At 42.0% G+C, this 22,439-nt stretch overlaps 1 protein-coding gene across 1 annotated transcript; it reads right to left on the minus strand.

The window, feature by feature from the left end:
* Positions 1-63: 63 nt before the first annotated feature.
* Positions 64-21,239, minus strand: LOC144042683 (plexin domain-containing protein 1-like). Its single transcript, XM_077555563.1, has 13 exons — positions 21,152-21,239; positions 14,276-14,382; positions 13,098-13,241; positions 9,040-9,109; positions 8,410-8,532; positions 7,851-7,969; positions 7,241-7,337; positions 7,081-7,176; positions 2,559-2,640; positions 2,415-2,475; positions 1,447-1,552; positions 780-934; positions 64-710 (listed from the first exon to the last, which is right to left on the minus strand). Exons 1-13 carry the CDS (start codon positions 21,222-21,224, stop codon positions 594-596), a joined length of 1,350 nt encoding a protein of 449 aa, XP_077411689.1. The 5' UTR covers positions 21,225-21,239; the 3' UTR covers positions 64-593.
* Positions 21,240-22,439: the final 1,200 nt, after the last annotated feature.

Below are 22,439 nucleotides of genomic sequence, written 5' to 3' on the forward strand. Positions count from 1 at the left end.
TTGCTGTTCAGCTTATGTTAATGAACTAGTTGTGCAAAATGTACTTGACAATGGCAAAACACGTTTACTTTTTTACGAATCCTTTATTTCCCATAAAGACAAGTCACTGATAATAATTGCACATTTCTAAAAAATAAGACATTTAAAATGTTTTACCATTGAGATTTTTTTTAAATTGTTTTTTATACATTTTGCTTGTTTTGACAATGCTTTTAATAGCATAATTAGTACTAGCAGGCTGCAGTCGTTTGTTTCATTTTAAGCGTCAATGAATGTGTGTTTACATAAAGATAATCACTTGTTTAGCCCTTTGATCCCTTACTGCACCCAATCTGAAGCCATTCGTCACCTTAGCACAGAGCAATTAGCAGGTCTAAAAAGTATTGCAGCCTTAGAAGTGAACCTTGAGGAACTCCAAAGCTGATTTTTGTAGCTTTTATATGTAGCTTCACCTATCTATACTTTGGTTACGTGGTTATTTCCACTAGACCAAATTCCGTGTATTTATTGATTTATTAATTTTGCTTGTTTTATGTTACTGGTTAATTGGGAGAGGGGGACACAATATGTCCAGGTTTGCATTTGTAAGTCTGTCATGGTCCGGCTTGAACCATGCTGCTCCTCTGACTGTGACCATCCCCCTGAACTTCTGTGTAGCCAGGCTGCTGCTGCTTGTGGAACTTAAATGAGGGCCAGTAGCTTTTGTGTCGCTGTAAAGAAGAAAAATGAGGATGAGACAAAAATCGCAGACCAGGTGGGACATATAATCACGTACTCACCTGGATAAAGTAAAGCGACGATGCAGCAGATGGGTGGCAGTTGATGTAAAGAGCCACAAGAACAAGAGCCAGGAGTAGGACCAGAGCAGACGCGATACCCGCTACGGTGGCTGTGTTAGCCCAACTAACACTACTAGGAGTATCCTGCACCGCATCTGTATTGCAAGATAATTAATGTAAGGAGACATAGTGTGCCAAGATTGTGGCATCCTATTCAAGCAAATACATATGGCGCATGCAGCAGGCACATCAACCATCACTGTGTCAACATGTGTTTGTCCTTACGGAAGCTGAAGAAAGCTAATCCGAGTGTCTAAAAAAAACAAAACTTTATGCATCTCTCTTTTTGTTTTAAAATGGTAGTGTTTCACATATTAGCCATCACTTGGAAGTGGCTCAGGATCTGTGTCACGCCTAGCTCTCAAATCATGAGCAGAGAAACTTGCTGTTATGCCACAGTAAGGTCAAATTGAAACAGGTTCCATAACAGACACTTTTCACAAAAGGGCAGATAAGAAAGTAAAGATTCCCGTGGTTGTGTAATTCTGCACAGGATGGACGGGCAAGCATTTCAGACACACAACTAACACTAACACATAGAATTTCAAATTTACATAACATATCCTCTTTAAATAACTGTTTGTATTGAAGAACTGATTGTACTCACCGTCACCATTACAGTGATTTTGTGATGCAGATGAGGTCACATTATGCATTTCTGGTGTGATCGAACTATCCTCCTCGGGGTAATTGTCACAACTGGTCCTTTTGCTCTGTTAATACACACACACCATCACACTCTCTTAAATACACTCAGCAGATACTTCGTTAAATGATAGCTACAAGGTAATGAGATCCAATAAAATAACTGCAACTAATACTGGGAGGTTTTCATTAAACAATATGGTCTGAGTATATGCTCTGATGGTGTTTGTAGTTTAAACGTCTTTTTTGTTTTTTAATTAAATTAAGTCATTAGAATAGAACGTTAGGCTTGTTGAAATTTGTGTTATCACTGTCACCAGAATTGTTTTTTTTCAAATTCATTCTTGAAAAACCATAACTTTTCTCACAAAATTACTCAGATTATTTATTTTTTTACTTTATAATCTTGATATCACTATATGGTTTCAGTGGGGCCCTAATATTTCTTTATAAAAACAATAGATTTTTTATTTCTTAATTTATTCTGAATATTTTGCATGTATGAAAACAGCAAAATATTAGCAATGTATGACTGTTATCAATGTTGCGAGAATGAAGTTTGAATATACGTTTTAAATACATTAAAAATTTGACTTTAATATTGAAAACATAACGTCAGAATATTTGGACTCAGTATAGTAATTATAAAACTGCACCATTCTTTTATTTCTTCTCAATTTGTGGTCCTACTACCCATTTGTAGAAGTCAAATACAATTATTAAATATTTTTTTACATGCTCTCACAGTATGCCAACTTTATCATCATTTTGGGAATACCATTTTTGCGCATTTTTCATGAAATCTCTGCTATATCTACAAATGTACTAAAAATGACAACAAATTTCCAAAAGAATAGCATTAGAATGTGCAAACCGTACCTAACACAGTGTCTAATAGTGACTAAATAAACCAAAATGAACATTTGTTACCTCTTCTGAACAGCTAAAGTCCAACCATTCTTGCCTGTGTCGATCCATGCCATCCGAACACCTAAAAGATAACAGTGTTGTGTCAATTACTACTTTAATATGTGAGTGAATGTACGGATTGTACAGAAAATATATCAAGCTCACCTCTGGAGTACATTACACCAGCTGCAATCAGAAGTCTGATTGGATGAGATGCAGCTCTCACAGTTATCATGTTGAAGGCAGGCTGAGAAATAGGAGCCAAGGACATGCATTTCACAATTTTACTTTTGCCAGTATATTCAAGATAGAAATACCAACACCCGTCCCAAGTAATTTCATGACAAGTTAGGCTTGTTGTTAATGTCAAGTGCTGTTTTTCGCCCATTAATTTTCTATAGCGTTTGTTGTCATCAGGGACAGAGTCTGTCAGGGACGGGAAGCTTGGGAACCCAAACGCGGGAAGACAAGGTGAGGAGGCAGAGGCCCAATCAAAAAAAGAATTTAATTTCTATGAAAAAAAAGGGATCTTCCAAATTACAAGATAAAACAAATCATAAAACAAAACATGGGAGGGAACAACATGGGAAAAAAAACCCCGAGCAGCATGACCTGGGCCAATGACAAGGAAAACCAAGCAGCATGACGTGGGGAAACACAATGAACCAACACAGACAGAGGGGAGACAGCAGACTAAATACACAAACACTAACGACACAACAAGACACACCTGGGCAAGACACAAGTGGCTGAGGGCACTGATTGGATAACACGAGGAAGGGCATGATCACACTTAACAAGACAAGGAAGACACACAAGGAAAACAGAAACTAAACATGACAGAGTCAGAGTATATATATCCCAATTTTTAGGGTTTGGTGCATTAAAAAAAAAATTGCACTGACTTTTTCCCCCTCCAAAAATCTGATTTCACATTTTCCTCTATTTTCCCTTTGCTTATAGAAAAATATAACAATGACATGAGTAAAAATAAGGTTTGCTTTGGGGTCGGGTCGCGGGGGCAGAAGCTTTGGCAGCGAAGCCCAGGCTTCCCTGTCCCACTAATCCAGTTTCTTCTTGAAAAAAAAAACATTGACATAAACATGATGCTTGGCAAATTCAAATGTAAAAAGTTCAAAACTTTGTCATCATAAAATCACCATCAAACTGCATGACTCAAGAATAACAGCCACCCTCACCCCAGGCAGCTCTCACAGCTCTCTCAAGCTCTTTACTCGAGTAGAGTTGTACTAACCTTGCCAGTAAGATGAATTCTCGCGGTATTTGTGAGTACACAAACTCCAGAGAATACATCTTCTACTCTGATACGTTTGCAGCCGACCTTTTTTAGGTCGGACCAATCAGGTGTTGTTTAGGCAGGACGAAAACAATAAGGGCCGATGGCGGGGGGAAACAAACAAACCTAACAGACGAATGGATGCTGCGATTAATTACCCACCCAGCACCAGACGTCTTTTGGACGTTTAATTTGGGGCTTAATCGGGTTCGTCCGTTTTAGACTTGATTTAGACGAAAAATAGACGTTGAAAGCTGGGTCATATTTTAGCCCATCAAATGTGGTCCAAATTTTGTCCAAAAATGGATGTTGAAAACTGGGTCGTGTTATAACCCATCCAATATGGTATATAATAGTTTTAGTAGACCGTCTCCCTCCGGTTCCACTTGGTATGTCATAATGTATTTTATGTGTTTATTTATTTATTTATCCATCCATTTTCTTAACCGCTTGTCCTCACAAGGGTCGAGGGGGGCGCTGGAGCCTATCTTATTTATTTATTTATGATTGTATGTATATATTTTATATTATAACAATTTTTTACAATGTGAGTGTGAATGGTAGTTTAATATTACTCATGAGGATTTTGGCAGGCACGGTAAGCAGCCACCTCCACTGAACAGGTCCTCCCTTGCGCATGGCGCATGCGCAAAACACCAAAATCGGCACCTGTCGTTTCGGCGGACGTTAGTGGATTGGACTTGACAGGTGAAAGAAGAAATGAGAAACAAAAGGACAGAAGAAGAGATGTAAGTATTACGTTTGGGGGTCTTGTAATGTTGACTACAGTGTTAATGTAATGCTAACGAGAGAACAGTTAAGAATGCATTCTTCGATGTAGGCCGTACGTCAAGGCAGTGTAGGGAGTGTAATTCAACTGAACATTATGCTACAGTGCTTGGATAACTAGCACCACACGTTATGGCTCATTGTATGTGTTCAAACCGTGCTTAAATTAGTAGCTAGTATATTAATTAGTTAATTATTTAGTATCAACCTTGTGAACCCAATAACGACACTATCGCTTTGTGGTCATTTAGTAGCCATAGCTTACTGGCTTCATTTACTTCCGTGTTGTTAGCTTCGAAAGCTACCATATTTCCCCCCATCAAATGCACAAACATAGCAAGATGCGCGCTTCAAAATGGACTTCCTTTTGGGCGATCTAGAATTAGTCTACTTTTTGTCACCAAATTGACGATGCGCTGATCGGCGCGGCAGGTGCACTTTTTACGACCAGGGAAAAAGGCGCAGCGTTCACAAACACGCTGGAATCACTTGCCCCAGCACAAAAATTGCGCCCGCTAAGGCTGAGGGCAGTCTGCTTTCTGTTTGCCAGATGCGCTGGAGGTACGGCAGCTGTGTTCGCCGGAAAGTGCAAAAAAGCGCACCCATACCATAACGCCCAATTCACACTGACTGCGGAACGGACGCGGTGCGTTTTCCGTACGGCTGCCGCAAGGAATAGAAAGCATTCGAGTCTGCGTGTCAATTCACACCAGCTGCAGTGCGTTGCGTATGCGGTGCGGAAGGGATGCAGCGCTGCGGAAGGTTTCCGCAAGCCTTCTATTTTTTCCGGACGCTGCATGCGGAACGCTTGCAGATTTTCATGAAGCTGAAGACATTACACGAGCTGGACAGGAAGTCGAGCGTCGGCATCAAGATAGATCCGGTATATTTAAAAATAAAACCGTTTGGGGGGGAGGGAACCTAGCTAACTACACAGTATGACATGAGTCGGACATTTAAGACAAAAAATGATCTTAGATTAAATTAAACATGACAAAATAACACTATTTAAACACAAAACGTACTTACCCATGGTAGAAGTCACAGAAATAATGTCCAAAAGCATAGCGATGTGACAACAGGCAAGTGTGGCTATTGTTTACAAATAGGACTCTATATACACGGTTGTTATCGCGTGAACTCAACTCTCCAGCGTGAACCCCCGTGATCTTGTGGTCTGACGGGTGCAGATTTCCGGACACGGACAGCTCACGCAACGCACGCGGAGTGAATTGCAGTCCGTGCGGCGGCCGTACGGAAAACTCACCGTGGCCGTTCCGCAGTCAGTGTGAATTGGGCGTAACAGTTTTGTGTTGCACAAAAATTGAAATGTGCCCGTTTTTACGCCGAGCACACGTGCGCCAATCTACGAAAAAACCTATATGTCAGTTTTCAGGAATAAATGTTTTTTTTTTGTTTCTTTGTGTTTACAGCTGATGTCAAAAGTGGGTTGGAAGGCCACAAAGCAAGAATTTATAATGCCATGGCTGACCATCTCTAACGTGCCACTGCATGGTATGGGGGTGCAGAGGCTCACCAAAACAAAAAATAAAAAAACAAACTTAAATTATATTTTTAGAAGTTTCAATTTTCAAGTGTTTTAATGTTTGTATAATGTTCTTAAAAATTATACGTTAACCGTTAATGTTTTTATTTAGTATTTTTGCCCATTTTTTGGAAAAGTTATAAAATGATTTATTTGTTAATTATAGTAATGTTGACAATAAATGTACTTTTTTTTTAATGTCTCATTCTTGATTGAAAATCCAGTCATGACTTTGTGATTAAATATTTTATTAAATTACATATTTTATTAGATTGTAATAATTACAATTAATGAATAATTTAGGGATGTCCTGGCAACCAAATTGACCAAATCTAGACTGTAAAAGGACGTCTTTTTAACGTCTTGAAAATGACCTGTTTTCACCTTTCACTTTTCAACCAAATTTAGACTGTAAAAGGACGTCTTTTCAACGTCTTGAAAATTACTTCTTTTCAGCTTTCACTTTTCAACCATTCAAGACAAATTCAGACGTCTTTTAGACAGACACCAGGGACGTCTTTTCAACGTCATTTCCACCATTTTTTGCTGGGTGGGTATGTTCTCGTAGAATTACCGTTTCCTTGTTGAATTTGAACAGCGAGAGGAGTTTCGTGCATTTTTATCTGGTAAAGATGTCCGTGCCCCCATCCCTCGCCCCACTCCCCCTTGGGTCAAAAGTTACCACCATGTCCACCACTCCACTCCACTCCTTTCTTTTCGTATGCAAAGCAATGTAAAAATAATTGTGCACGTGTGTTTCGCATCAGGAATTAAGTTGTGAGTACTTTTTTGTTTATTTAGCTAATCGCCAGAGGGGTCCAATTTTCCAAAGTCATGAAATATAGCAATCAAATCACCAAGTTGGCAAGACTCCCTGAGTTTTTCAAAACTCGTTTGCAGCCGTATTGTTAGTGCTAAAGTTGCATCTCAGCGGTGACTTGCTTATTGAATCCATAAAATAAAATACTGCTGGAAAAATCATCCTGACAAATAAACTTGAATTAACTGATGAAACCGATCAGTCGCCCAACTCTATTTACCAATTGGTGTCTTACTAGGCAATGGTGTGAACTCCACCGCCGAGGAGCTGCTGATATTAGCTGCACCAATTTCTATGCGGTGGTACTCGTATACCGTCTGCTTCTGGACACCTGTGAGTGAGAAACACGTCACTGTTACCGCAAGTTTGGCTGGAAAGACTTTATCAGCGCTAACCTTCTGACTTGGATGATGACGTGACCAGAAAGGCATCGGAGAGGCCAGCCTTCACGGGGTGGTGAGTTGGACCAATGTCTCTAGGAGGGAACGGTATCTGGAAGACGATATAAGATGGTGTCCAAACTTAATACGTTTGTCAGATGCTAGAGTATCTGTAGCACACATGCGCCAATTACCGGTAGCCTACAGCAGAATATATGATATGACGAACATAATATCTGATAATAAATTTTAAAAAAGTATGATTGATGGTTGAGCTTGATTAATCAAAGAATATTATGGTTTATTACCTGTTTTCTAGAAAACTACGGAAGAGGATTAGGGCCAATGAAGAGGGGGAAAAAAGGGTTGGCAGGATTCTCACTTTATTCTCAGAATTCTGACTTTAAAGTGAGAATTCTGACTTTGTGACGTAGAGCTATGAATTGTGGGGGGAAGTCAGAAAGAATAAAGTCAGAATTCTCACTTTAAAGTCAGAATCCTGCCAACCTATTTTTTTTCTCTTCACTTGCCCTAATCCTTTACTGTAAGAAAACATAACAAAATTCTAAAACAAATCCTGTTGCTCAAATCGCCCACCAATTCCTGAATGACCCTTCTATCTTACGTCTTTGTAACTGAAAGTGATGCGTCCTGTCCTGTAAAGAACAGCCTGGAAGGTGAATGCACCCGCTGACTCTTTGCCCGACAGTCGAACCCGCTCCCATTGGACAACAAAAACCTCACCTGGAAGAATCAAGCACAACAGTAAGCACAACCTCCCCAAAACCCACTCGGTCGGACATATGGACATACAGTATTCTACAAAAGAGAACACAAGAAAAAGAAAAAATGAACATTAATTCACTCATTTTGGTTTGAGGAAGCCATTATGGTTGAATTCCAGGGCATGTAAAAACACCTACTTGGAAATTCATCCAAATGATCCTGAAAATACATATATTTTCACAGGGATACACTTGCAAATTCACAGGCACGATGAGGCCCCGAAAAGGCCACTCCCTCGCAGAACAAGTATTAACAAAGCTATTCAAACATAAACTAATAATAAATCAAATGATCCAGACAAAATTATTAAAAAAGAAACAAAGAATGTAACTGGCACAGGGTGTTGCATATATGTGCTGAGTACAACGGCATGTAGGCCTACAGAAAGTATACTGTACCGTTATCCATGTACTGCACGGTGGACTCTTTGGAGTGGCTGGGGTCAAAATTAGCCATCAGTGGGGCGATGTACTGTGTGGACGTCAGCATGCGGTGGGTCAGCTCACCGGTGAAAATAAAGCCTGAAAATGAGTACTTTCTCAGTAAAAAGACAAAATACTTCAAATTAGGATTGAATTCTGATTTGGATTTTTCATAACATATTAGGTAAGGGACAGTAAATATTAAGGATTTTTACTGTCCAAATGGTTAATTTTGCACTGTATAGTAGATTTCCTAAAAAGAAGACAAACTTTTGATGTTGCACTTTTCCTAAGAAAAAAAGAAGAAAAAAAAGATTGAAGCTGTTATTCAATAGTTCTATTTTCTTGTTCAACGCTTAGACTTGTTTATATTATGTTATATATGTTTCCTAAAAACACTTACAGACCCTACTAGCCCGTTCTCTCTACTAGCCCAATTCCTCTTTACACAAAAGAAAGGCTCTTTTGTAACTGAACCGAATGGAGCCGTGGTCTAGCAGCATGTCGAAGTTAAAAGTACAGTAGCTCCATAAGTGAACCTAGAGGAACTCCACACAGTCAAGTTGGCAAACAGTTTCACCCCAACACCCCTATGTTTCAACCTACCTCCCGTCGCTATGGTAACCTGCCTAAGGTAATGTCCATAAAAGGGGAAGTCGAATGACAGGGCGACTTTCTGCAAAGGAAACACACACACACCAGTCACTTTATTAGAAACAACTAAACTAACATAATAACACACAGGACTAGAACCAGATAAAAAAGTACCTTATTTGCAACAAAACATTAAAAACAGTTAGTCCATCCATCCATCCATTTGCTATCGCTTATCCAGGGTCGGGTCGCAAGGGCAGCAGCTTTAGGAGGGAAGCGCAGACTTCCCTCTCCCCAGCCACTTCAACCAGCTCCTCTGACGGGATCCCAAGGCGTTCCCAGGCCAGCCGAGAGACGTAGTCTCTCCAGCGTGTCCTGGGTCGTCCCTGGGGCCTCCCGCCGGTGGGACATGCCCGGAACACTTCTTCAGGGAGGCGTCCAGGAGGCATCCAAACCAGATGCGCGAGCCACCTCAACTGGCTCCTCTGCACGCGGAGGAGCAGCGGCTCGACCCGCTCGGATGACCGAGCTTCTCGCCCTATCTCTAAGGGAGAGCCCGGACACCCTACGGAGGAAACTCATTTCGGCCGCTTGTATCCGGGATCTTGTTCTTTCGGTCACGACCCACAGCTGGTGACCATAGGTGAGGGTAGGAACGTAGATCGACCGCTAAATCGAGAGCTTTGCCTTTTGGCTCAGCTCCTTCACCACTACAGACCGATAAAGATCCCGCGAGACTGCACTGATCCGCCTATCGATCTCCCGCTCCCTCCTGCCCTCACTCGTGAACAAGAGATACTTGAACACCTCCACTTGGGGCCGGATCTCCTCTCCGACACGGAGAATGCACGCCACCCTTTTCCGACTGAGGACCATGGTCTCGGATTTGGACGTGCTGATCCTCATCCCAACCGCTTCACACTCGGTTGCGAACCGCTCCAGTGAGAGTTGGAGGTCACGGCTTGATGAAGCCAACAGCACCACATCATCTGCAAAAAGCAGAGATCCTATACTGAGAACACCAAACTGGAGCCCCTCAATGCTTCGGCTGCGCCTAGAAATTCTGTCCATAAAAGTTATGAACAGAATCGGTGACAACGGGCAGCCTTGGCAGAGTCCAACCCTCATTGGGAACGAATTCGACTTACTGCCAGCAATGTGGTCCAAACTCTGACATGGGTCGTACAGGGACCGAACAGCCCGCATTAGGGGGCTCGGTACCCTGTACTCCCAAAGCACCCCCCACAGGACTCCCGAGGGACACGGTCAAAAGCCTTCTCCAAATCCACAAAACACATGTAGACCGGTTGGGCGAACTCCCATGCACCCTCGAGGACCCTGCCGAGGGTGTAGAGCTGGTCCACTGTTCTACGGCCGGGACGAAAACCACACCGCTCCTCCTGAATCTGTTGAACCCTCCTCTCCAGCACCCCTGAATAGACCTTACCGGGGAGGCTGAGGAGTGTGATCTCTCTATAGTTGGAGCACACCCTCCGGTCCCCCTTCTTAAAAAGGGGGACCCCCACCCCGGTCTGCCAATCTAGTGGCACTGTCCCCGATGTCCACCTGATGTTGTAGAGGCGTGTCAACCACGACAGCCCCACAACATCCAGAGCCTTTAGGAACTCCGCGCAGATCTCATCCACCCCCAGGGGCCTTGCCACCGAGGAGCTTAAAGTGACTTTGTCCCCAGACATAGGAGAGCCCACCTTGGAGTCCACAGATTCTGCTTCCTCAAAGAAAGACGCGTCGGTGGAATTGAGGAGGTCTTCAAAGTATTCTCCCCACCGATTCCCAACGTCCTGAGTCAAGGTCAGCAGCACCCCATCTCCACTATACACAGTGTTAATGGTGCACTGCTTTCCCTTCTTGAGACGCCGGATGGTGGACCAGAATTTCCTCTAAAGCATGTCCTGAAGTCGTTTTCCATGGCCTCACCTAACTCATCCCATGTCAGAGTTTTTGCCTCGGAGACCGCTGAAGCTGCATTCCGCTTGGCCAACCGGTACCTGTCAGCTGCTTCAGGAGTCCTACAGGCCAAAAAGGCCCGATAGGATTCCTTCTTCAGCTTGACGGCATCCCTTACCGCTGGTGGACGGGTTCGAGGATTGCCGCCACGACAGGCACTGACCACCTTACGGCCACAGCTCCGATTGGCCGCCTCTACAATGGAGGCGTGGAACATGGTACACTCAGACTCAATGTCCCCCACCTGCACCGGGACTAGAGAGAAGTTCTGCCCGAGGTGGGCATTGAAACTCTGACAGTTAAAAAACAGTTAGTGTCAATCAAAAGTGAGCCTGCAAAGGCAGTTACTGCAGCTTCTGTGGGGTTAACATTTACTGAAAATCGGGCCTAAAGTGATAATCGCAAATTTTAAACCTATTCAATACCAAATCCTTATGTGTATGGTGTGCTGTGTTGGTCATTTGGAGTGTGCTACACACTATAAAGGTAGTAAAAACAATTTTTTGTTGGTGTATTTTTGCACGTGTGGGGTGTGTTACATTTAAAAAAATTGGTTGAAATGTTAAAAATTGCTATGTGTGTACCACACTTTAAAACACCTCACACCGAAAGATAATCAACCAAGACCATATTTTAGGGAAAACCAACAATCAGGTTTGATCGGAAAGATGGCAAAATTGCTCAAATCTGTTCAATTTGTCACTTTATGTGTACCCCGCTTAAGGGTTTGCGATTGTAAATATTGAACAGATTTACCATTAACGATTGTGATTGATTGCAGAAAAATCATCCTTAAATTGACACCACAGGTTAATCTTCCAGATATATATGACAATTGGGCCTTTGTTTACTAAATTACTTTGAATGCAAAGCAGTGAAAATGCTCAAAGTAGTCTGAAAAGTGTGTCCACACTTAAGATGTTAAAAATCGGTATTCAGACTGTTTTTTGTTTTTTTTTGAGTGTTTTGGAGTTTCTCAACTGCAGCCCATTAGCAGGGTTACACAAACCATTTGCAAGCCATATGTCAACACAAAATATGCTTCCTCCCAAGTCTGATGCAATGTTCGCAGTGATTAAAAATAATGGAAGCAAAGACAGGGCTGAGCGACATGGGATCAGGTCATTAAGGTCATAGCAGATTCATTTTCAAGACAGCAGATGAGAAAAATGCGATTGGAAGAGGCTGTTATCAGAAATACTGCTTTTGAAAAACCAAATGTGACTTGAGTACAAAGGTTTGATCAGCACTACCTTCACGACTATGAATTTCGAACTCAAACTTAAATTAAACATGTTCACCATGAGTCCAAACTCCCATGGCAGTTTGACTTCACGATCCACACCAAATTCCTTTGGCCTGCTTTTCTTCCGCATCTGCTTTGTCTCATTTTAATTGCGGCACTGATGAACGCTTTCAACTTGTAAGCGTGATAAAGTGTGTGGTGACTACTATTACAAATATGGAACTCTTTGGTATTGGCCTGTACAACTCAGCTGCTAGATAAAATGTCTGTGTAATTAAGAGAAAATACACACACTGTAGTAAATCATTTTGTTGTCTCTTTATATAGCGCAGCTGAGTACCGTTGTAGCTGTTCACAGCAGCGGGTTGTCAGTCTCACTTGCACTGTGTCATGTTTATTTTCAGTCTTGTTTACTCCCTGTCATGTTTTCCTTGTGTTTTCCCCTTGTCTTGTCATTTCCTGTTTTATTGTGAAAAGTCTGACTCATTTTTGCTGTTGCTGTTTGCTCTTCGCCTGATCAGGATCCATGTCATGTTGTTAGTCTCGCCTTAGTTGTTTTGTCATGTTTAGCTTCATGTTTTGTTAGTTCAGTTTATTTTGTATTTTGAAGTTAGGTTTTTTTGATTAGATATTAAAACGTCTTTTTTGGACTGCACCTCTGCCTCCTTGCCCTGCCTTCCCGCATCTGGGTCCTAAAGCCCCCATTTACTGACACACTGTTCACTTTCTTGGGAGCCGTACTGTAAGCTTCATAAATGTATTTTATTTTCTAGGTTAACTCAATGACACTTTCATGCATGCGTAGCACACCAGAGAATCGCTACTGCGAATTGTGTTTTACACGTGTGAGACTCACGGCTGCCTGCTGGTAGGAATTGGACAAAATGCCGTGAACTCGGACTTGGCCGTGCCCAACGTCACTCATGTCCACCCACAGGTCCCGCGTTCTCCGGTCCGCTGGCCCCAAGCGCCGCCACGTGTAATACTTGCCGGCATCCTCCTAACAAAACAACCTAGAATGAAATTGTGGTGTACTGCAATACAGTACCTACTGTACCATGTGCCTTCCAAAAGACAGCTCATATGAATTAACCACTATACACAGTTACAAGAGTAATATCCAAATTGCTTAAAAATGAGGAGAGAATTAAGGTTCATGAGCAAATGCGTGTATAGAGCATAAGATACACAGGAAAAAGCAATAGGAGTGTTTGTCATATTTCTCACAGTTGTATTTCTTTTTGAGAATTTCTGGCTTAATATGGGTAAAGGGAAACAATATCATTAGAGAACATGTCAAATCAAGTAATTGTTTTTATTTAATTTAACGTAATAATTAGGCTACCACTACTACTACCACCACCACCACCACTACTACTACTATACTGCTGCTACTACAATAATTACTAATATTTCATGTCATGCACATAAAAGAAGCAGATTTTCACAACTACTGTAAATGAATCTGTAAATTACAGTAATATTAGTTGTACTTCATAAAGAATATATGACTGTGACTATATTGTCTGTCTACATTTGTTGCTGCACTGTTTGCTTAAGCTACACAACCGCCACATAGAAGCTAATTGTTAGCTTGTCCCTGGCATTTCTCATTATGGGTTAGCATTATGGGAGCTGATTTTTATGACTGAAGCGAGCATGGTATTAATCTGCGCAGGGGCAGGCTAGACTTTGTTTTGGTATTTTTGCAGATGCAAAAACGGGCGTTTTGTGCGCTTGTGGGTCTGAACACACTTGATTCGCCAGCAATTGAAGTGGATCCTCTCATTTCCTTTAAAATCAGCAGATGACATGCATGCAGTCCTTGACATGGTAGAAGAAGAAACTGATTTCCTTGAGTCCATGGAGAAGGTCAAAGTGAACAAAGTACATTTATAAGGAACTGCAAGCAGACCTCCACGGCCAGATGATGTAAAATTGGCCAGGGGGATTTGTGAAGTGGGCAGAACAGATAGACACCCGGATTGTACGCGTCAATGATATCTGGACTGTTTCGCTACCGTTCACACTTACCACCACACTGGTCATGTTGTTTGTCAGGGTGTCGATAGACAGTCCTTTGCCCAGGATAGCCCTGCGGGTCCTGGAATTTCCCTGTGAAATCACATTGTAGCCATCCTCTGTCCAAAGTAGACAGTCAATTTTAGCTGTGCACACATCATGACGCATTGACACAAAAGAACACAAAGTCATCCTGCAAACAATTCTGTAACGTTTGGCAAGCAAACAGGTTTTATGTAAATGTTGTGCTTCAAACCACATATTTGAAACACGCAGCAGTCCAGGATTACGTGTCACACATTAATGGTTACTTACTTTCTAGTTGATGCAAGGGGCTAATTTTAGCACAGACACCGTGTGGAAACACACGCAGAGGCGAGAACCCGCAAACATTTTGGGCTTTGCACAACCTCAGACGCAGATTGTGCCATAACATTAAAAAAAAAGCCATACCAAAAGCAAAGTTAGACAATACAGTGAAGGGCCTGCACAGTACAGCTTTTTGAATTGTGCACATTTACAAAATGAACTATAATTGGCTTAAATGAATGCAATACGACAATCAATTCCAAGCTAGCACCTTTAATAGCACTTGGTTATGCTAAATCTGAACTATTACTAATGTGACATGCAGTAAGTGTGTATAATGTCACATAGTTTCCTCTTAAGCCATATACATGTATATAATGTTACAAATTCTAGAAAACAAATGGATGGATGAATCTTTGTGGCCACCCACCCCTAATGGGACAAGCTGAACGTCGCAACAATAAATAAATTACCCCTGTTTTGGATAAAAGTGTTTTATTTTGTTAAATATAATAATAGATGCCATCTGACAGCTAATAATACTGATTTAAGAGTGACAAAAATTGCAAATACCCTACACGTTTTGAGCCAAATTCTGAACAAAACAAGTTTGTGTCGTAATGACGTAAGTGGTCGTACATGGCCTGCAAGCCTTCCATTTAACACTTGATGATGACGTCACAGAGAGGCTTATCTACAACTATCTACAAATACCCATCCCGTGCGTTGCCTCCCATATGGAATATATTTTCTAACGCTAAATCGCTTGTTCTTTCCGTGCTTAACATTTGCTGTATTTGTTCTCAGGCATTCAGCAAACTATGGGAGGCGAGTCAGGAAAGGATTAAAAGCTCAAATTAGAGGGCGAAAAAAAAGCCCGAGAGATGCACTTCGCCACGTTCAGGTCGCCGTCGGAATGCACTGCCAAAGCATGCCATGGTCAGTCAGGCTGCCGCATAGAGTAGGCCTACGCCTCCGCTGCTCTGGGGCAGGAATGTTGGTGACTGGACAAATTAACCTGAACGCGGGCAACACCGCCGAATTTTCCAATGGTCCGTTTGTGGAGCCGAAGGTCAAACGTTTAAATACAACATCTTGGCAACAAAAGCCTGTGGCGTAGTTCAAGCATACCTGTCTCGCGTAGTAGGCTCACAGACTGGTGCTAGTCAGCTTGACGTAGCTATTAGCACCATCATTGCTGAGATTGCTATTTGCCACCATTTTAACGCATTGTTTGAAACAGGTTTAAACAATCAAAGTTTTTTTTTTGTCTTAAAGGGAAGTCAGTTAATTGACAATAATATGTTTTAAATGTGACCACACTAGTCTAAACATCACTTTCTGATGAATACTACATTTGTGGAACATGAGTTATGCAGCAATATCCAGCCGTTTATATCCATCTCAGGGGTGGCAGCCATTTTGCCACTTGCTGTCGACTGAAGATGACATCACAGTTGCTCGGGGCTCAGACAACGACCAATCACAGCTCACCTGATTTCTGAAGCTGAGCCGTGATTGGCTGCTACCTGAGACCTGAGCAACTGTGATGTCATTTTCTCTCAGACAGTGGCAAAACGGCCGCCTTCTGATATTGATAAAAACTGCTGGAATTTGCTGCTTAACTCATATTCCACTAACGTGAATACCATACCATATTTAGACTAATGGGGCTGCATAGAACATATTATTGTCAATAATTTCCTGGGGGGGTTGACTTCCCCTTTAAATGACACGTGTATTGATTGAATTTTTTACACAGATTGAACTGAAAAATGACCAAAATTACAATTTTAACATTACTCACACAGCAGCCATCTTGGTGCTGTCTAATATGAGATAGTTTATACCTAACAAATGCACTGTTATTTTTAGGGATGGGCAAGCTGAGCAGGGTTGGGGAATCCAGGTTCAGAAAGTACTAAAAACCTGGAAACAGTTTGGCTTTAAGGCACAGGTACTATTCTAAACTGGTGGAGACGAGCTTGTTTGCCTGCCAGTTGAGTAGAAGCACCCGTGAGGAGGTTTTCACTTTCTGGGCCTGGATTAATGCTGGCGAGTACCGATACCAGGGATCGTAAATTGAGTTAGAAAGTTATCGGTACGCGCCTTTCACTCATTTAAAAGTCCCTAACCAAAACAATAATCAAATAATTCACGAGGTAGAATGCTTCTGTCTTTTGCGGTTTAGTGACTACATCGCAATTCTTGTGCATGTTCCTTCCTCCAAAACTGCCACCTGATCACATTATGGATGAGGAAATGAACACACTCAAAGTCTCACACATTTGACTTCTTCTGCCTTCACATCATGTGGGACACTGATAACTAGGGGTGTTAGAAAAAAATCGATTCGGCAATATATCGTGACATTACAGCGCGCAATTCTCGAATCGATTCGATATGCGGCCGAATCGATTTTTTAACATCAATTTTTTTATGGGAATATTCAACAAAATGTCTTACTTAGGGTTAGGATTCACACATTAAGCATGGAAGAATGTTATATTAATGGAACATTTAGCCTTAATATTTGATTTCAGTGCTGTTCAAACATGAAACAGACTGCAACGTGAATTTTCAGATGAATACATTTTCATTCAAATCTTACAGTGTACATGTACAAGTTTACTGATTTATATTTTCTATATTTGAGTAAAAAAAAAAATCGCAATAATCAATGTATAGTTTTGTATCGGGATTAATCGAATCGAATCGTGACACGAATCGAATCGCCAGGTACTAGGCAATTCACACCCCTACTGATAACTGATGTCACAACCATTTAAACGTACTGTACATGCTCATACTGGCCCCATGGGTGGCTGGACGCAATAGAACTGTCAGTGGATGGTTTCGAGCGCTTATATCAAGATTAAATCTGCAATTGTTATTTAAACATGGATCCACCTTGTTATGGCATCTATGAGGTAAGTTCGCATGCAGTTGCCTTAATAAACAGATGTACATAAAGTTGAATCTTACAGATTGTTTTCTACAGAATGATTAATATTCCAGGTGACTCTGGGCGAGAAACAAAATTTCAGTACAGCTGAACTATGATGAACTATATAAGTGCGTGATTTTTGCTCCTGCCATTTCATTTGGGGCTGTACTCAGGCCAGGCGTGTCCACCCTCTCTGGAGGAATGGCCACGTTGTGATGTTGTGGTTGGGCGGTGGCTGCTCCAAAAAAAAAGCAGCGAGGGTCAGTTGTCCATCTGGTACATCTGCGCTATCGTTTAAAATCATGCCGTCTCCGCTCGATCCTTAACCTCAAGTGTGTAAAAAAAAACACTATGTTAAGTGCCTACAGTAATTTTAGCAATTTTGTTTCCTTGTGGTGACACACAAAGGACATTATGTAGAAACCACAGAGGTAAGTTCTACCCTCACAAGCATCAGCCCTTGAGATACAAGTGTGGTCACAGTGCAAATTAAACTTGTATCTCAAGGCCCCAGTATACTTTTTAGGTGGGGGGGGGGGGGGGCTCTTGTTTTTGATGAACACTTAGCTATTTTGCTGTATTTTAATGATATGTTGGTACTTGGGAGAGCTAAATATTTCTTAAGGAGGTTCCACTCTATGGTGCGACCGTTCCAGAACATTGATAAAGTGTCTTTTCTTTGGATTTTGGCTCAGGGAGTCATTTTCAATGTCATAGGAATTCATAAAACGGCCTAAAGGGAGCAGCTCTCTTACAGGATGATGATGAGCGATGTTCTGATTTTAGAAAGGAAAACATCACACTTCATGCTTCGATGAAACCGAATCTCATGCGAGGACGTGATTTCAGCTGTCAAAAATAAATCATTGAAAGGCAATCCAAGCCAAATCCACTGCCAATAGATTACTGTTCCCTGTCATGAAATACAGCGCAAATACAGCGGTGCCTTGAAAAATGAGTTTCGTACATTCAACATGACTGCACTCGTAACTGAAAACACTTGTATCTCAAATCAGTTTTCACCATTGAAATGCCAATAATCTGTTCCATCACCCCCCCCCCAAAAAAAAACTATATTTTTTGTAACGTTCTGAAATGAGAAAGGTTTAACTGCAGTATTGTGCTGTATAAAAACATATTGTACAGTTAACTTATGTATAATGTCAATAGATTGTGAATTATAATTTCATGCATTAATTCATTGGGCATTGTGTGTTTGTGTGTGTGCTATTGTTAGCAGGAGATGCATAATACACTTTTATTTGACTATGGAACACAAAAGCCCTTCACAACTAAAGTGCAGAGGATAAAAAAAAAATGCTTTTCAAGAGGGATAGGAACTGGGCTGGCCGGTGAATAGTAAAAATCTGCATATAATTGTCGACTATTATAAATACATTTTTTTTTTTTTAAGTTTACTTCCAAACTACACTCAGGGCAAAGAGCTATGCTAACCATAAAAGCTTTACTGTACAACAGTACATTGAGCTTGATGCTAACAGAAAAATAATGCAAAAAAACGCCATAGACATCTTAATGAATTGCATCGGTGTAACAATAACCCTTTTCAAGGATCTTTGTGCAGTTTGTCACTTTTTTACACGCGACTGCAGCCTCTGGCCCAAAGCGTAACTGCAGCATCTGTGTCAGGCTCGTTCATGGTGCGAATGTGAGTACGTGCACACTCTTAAAGCGACAGCCGTAGTTGACAAACGAAGACATGACTTCAAATGAGGTAGGAAAAACTCCGCCCCTCCCCAAAGAAGCTGTGGCGTGTGCGGAGTTCGCACACTCTACTATAAAGGGAAGACAAAAGCTGACAGGTGCAGTCAGAATAAATCAGTCAGGGCTCTTCGTACTCATCTGGGCATTGGTGGAGCATGCATGATGCAGAAAAAGCCTTAACTTTACGTTTTTCAATGGCACAATGCACCTTTAAACAATTGATATAAAATCTAACAATACTCACAGGCATATATTTTTTATCCTCTGCGAAAAACAACTACTTGTAATATAACTGCTGCTTTCAGAGGGGTGACTATCTCCTTGTATGTATCCATATGTCTGTATTATAGTCAACAGAAGGAGCAGCACATTGTCAATTTAAATGAAGCACAAATTATGGTTAAAACGACTTAATCTCTACGTTCTCTTTAATTATTGCTTTTACAAAATATAGAACTTGCGATTGGCTGGCGACTAGTTCAGGGTGTAGCCTGCCTCTCACCCAAAGACAGCTGAGGTAGGCTCAAGCATGCCCGTGACCCCAAGAATGAATTATCAAAATTTTAGTTGGATATTTTTATGGCGGCTGGAATGAATTGATGGCATTTGCATTCATTTCAACGGGGAACGATGATTTGAGAGGCAATTGTTTTGAGTTAGGAGCATGGTCACGGAACAAATTGAATTCATATCTTAAGGCACCGCTTTATAGGGTGTGACTTAATTTTCCACATGTATGGCAGTTTGCAAAGTGAAAATGTGATTTCATACATGGCTTGTACACTTCATAAAGGTTTTATGATGACAACATAATCCTGGATTGGATTACATTTATTTCCATTATTCTGGATGGGGAATATGACCGTTTTACACCTTGGAAGTTGAATTGTTTGCCACGAAATGTTTTCTTATCAGGCCAAGTGCATGCCGTGGGAAGTTAAGATGAACTTATAAATAACATAAAAGTCGATCTATTACATCTGGATCAGCTTCAAGGTTTTTGTAACACAAATGTCTCTGCGAGGCTAATCAGTCATTAGAGGAGCAACAGTTCATTTTTGTTCATTTTGGCTTGCATCTACAGACGGGACTCAAGTAATTGAGCTTGTGCGCAATTGTAAGCAATCGATAAGGGTAAAACAAACATTATAAATCATATTCCAAGTGTTTTTTCATTGGACGGCTTTGTGCTTTTTTGGATGCAATTGCAACGCTTGCCTTAACTACATGTATCCTCTGTCCAACGGAGTGAATAACAAGAGTCCAACTCTAATTTTAAACCAGGCTGTTTTGAGGCTTGCATGCTTGTAGAATGTTAATTTTGTTCCACACTTATTTTATTGCAAATTGGATGGAAAAAGTCTTATTTTGTTGTGGAAGTTGACCTATGCAACGTGTTAAACAGCACATACCCGTGCAAAGTTTGCATCATTATATAACTTTCACCATTTCAGCTTTTTTTCCGGAAGGTTGCTTAAATAGGGCCAAGTGAGGCACTTGTCAGCCAGGGCCAGACTGGCAACTATTGAGCGCCTTATTGTCGGCCGTAAGTGCGCGCACCTCATGGAGAGGTAGAAGAGCCAAGGTCGCGAGGTGTGGGGTGTTTTTTTTCTTCCACAATTTAAAAAAGTTCCCATTGTCTTCATATATCAAAAGGTCTCCATTGTATATACTGTATACATTGTCTAACTTGTTTTTACACTTTTATCATATATTCTTTTTTTTGCAAATAAGATGAAGATAAAATGTTTTATACAGTATTGTTATGTCTTAATATTAAGAACGATTGTCTTAATTTCATACTTGTATGAACGTATGAACAGAAGTTGCTAATTAAATAGCAACAGTATGTGCAATCCCATTAAAGAAAAAAAAAGACAAAGTGCAGTATCATTGCAAATCCTCACCTGTGGATGGGACCTCCGCCAAGGCTTTTTGGGAGAGACAGAGGAAGAGCATCGTCACATGCAGAATCATCATGTTATCATGGGGAGCAAAGTGTGGACTAACTTCTTGTTTCTGCCTTCACTAACTGACTCTATTTTCAACTTGCTTCATGCGCCACCCTGTTGCTCTACACTCCTCCCCGGGGCTGATCATCCATCGCCACGGCAACAAGAATAGACAGCTGATTATTATCTATCTATCTATACACACACATATACAGTATATACATATACATATACATATACTGTATGTGTATATATATACAGTATGTATATACGTATATATATATATATATGTATGTCGCAGGGCAAGGAGGCAGAGGTGATTTAATTATTCAAAGCAAACTTCAAATGGCAATGAAACAAAACATGGGGAAGACAACAAGGCAAAAAAAAAAACTGGCAGCATGACGGGAGGAAAATGACAATGAATCGACGCAGACAGGAGACTAAATGCACACACACACACACACACACACACACACCTGGGGCAAGACACAAGTGGCTGAGGGCACTGATTGGTTGACACGAAGGGCAGGATTACACTTAAGACCAAGGGAGACAAGGAAAAACAGAACCCAAACATGACAGTACCCCTCCCTCAAGGGACGGCTTCCAGACGTCCCTAAAACAAAAAAAAGTCCAAAAAAAGGGCAGGCGGAAGGGGCAGGGAGGCGGGAACCTGGCCCACCCATCAGGGCCAGTCTGGAGGGCGTCCCGGACACCAGACGAGGGGAGCCCGGCTGTGCCGGTGAGGAGGGCGTCCCAGACGGCAGATGAGGGGAGCCCGGCGCCGCCGATGAGGAGGTCGTCACACTGGAGCAGAAGGCGGCCGCAGGGCGTGCGCCACCGGACGAAGAGCAGAGGGCGGCCGCGGGGCATGAGCCGCCGGATGAGGAGCAGAGGACGGCCGCGGGGCGTGCGCTGCTGGACGAGGAGCAGAGGACGGCAGCAGGACGTGCGCCGTCTGTCCACAATCATTGGCTTGAAGCCGCCATGGAAGAGGCGAAGAGACTTGGCACGGCAGCGGCAGAGGCGAGGAGGCCCGGGGCTGCCGTGGAGCCGGGACGGGGACTTGAGGCTGCCGTGGCGCCGGGACGGGGACTTGAGGCTGCCGTGGAGCCGGGATGGGGACTTGAGGCTGCCGTGGAGCCGGGAAGGGGACTTGAGGCTGCCGTGGAGCCGGGACGGGGAATTGAGGCTGCCATGGAGCCGGGACGGGGACTTGAGGCTGCAGCGGCACGGGCAA

This window comes from Vanacampus margaritifer, chromosome 2 (assembly GCF_051991255.1).
Source record: "Vanacampus margaritifer isolate UIUO_Vmar chromosome 2, RoL_Vmar_1.0, whole genome shotgun sequence".
Lineage (NCBI taxonomy): Eukaryota > Metazoa > Chordata > Actinopteri > Syngnathiformes > Syngnathidae > Vanacampus > Vanacampus margaritifer.

What these genes read in the sequence shown, in the direction of transcription:
- LOC144042683 (XM_077555563.1), bottom strand. Translation starts at nt 21,224, where the DNA reads ATGATGATTCTGCATGTGACGATGCTCTTCCTCTGTCTCTCCCAAAAA. An exon ending in ACAACATGACCAGTGTGGTG is followed by an intron (nt 13,242 to 14,275) that starts GTAAGTGTGAAC and finishes TTGTTTTGTTAG; the next exon opens with GAGGATGCCGGCAAGTATTA. An exon ending in GTCATCATCCAAGTCAGAAG is followed by an intron (nt 7,177 to 7,240) that starts GTTAGCGCTGAT and finishes TCTCACTCACAG; the next exon opens with GTGTCCAGAAGCAGACGGTA.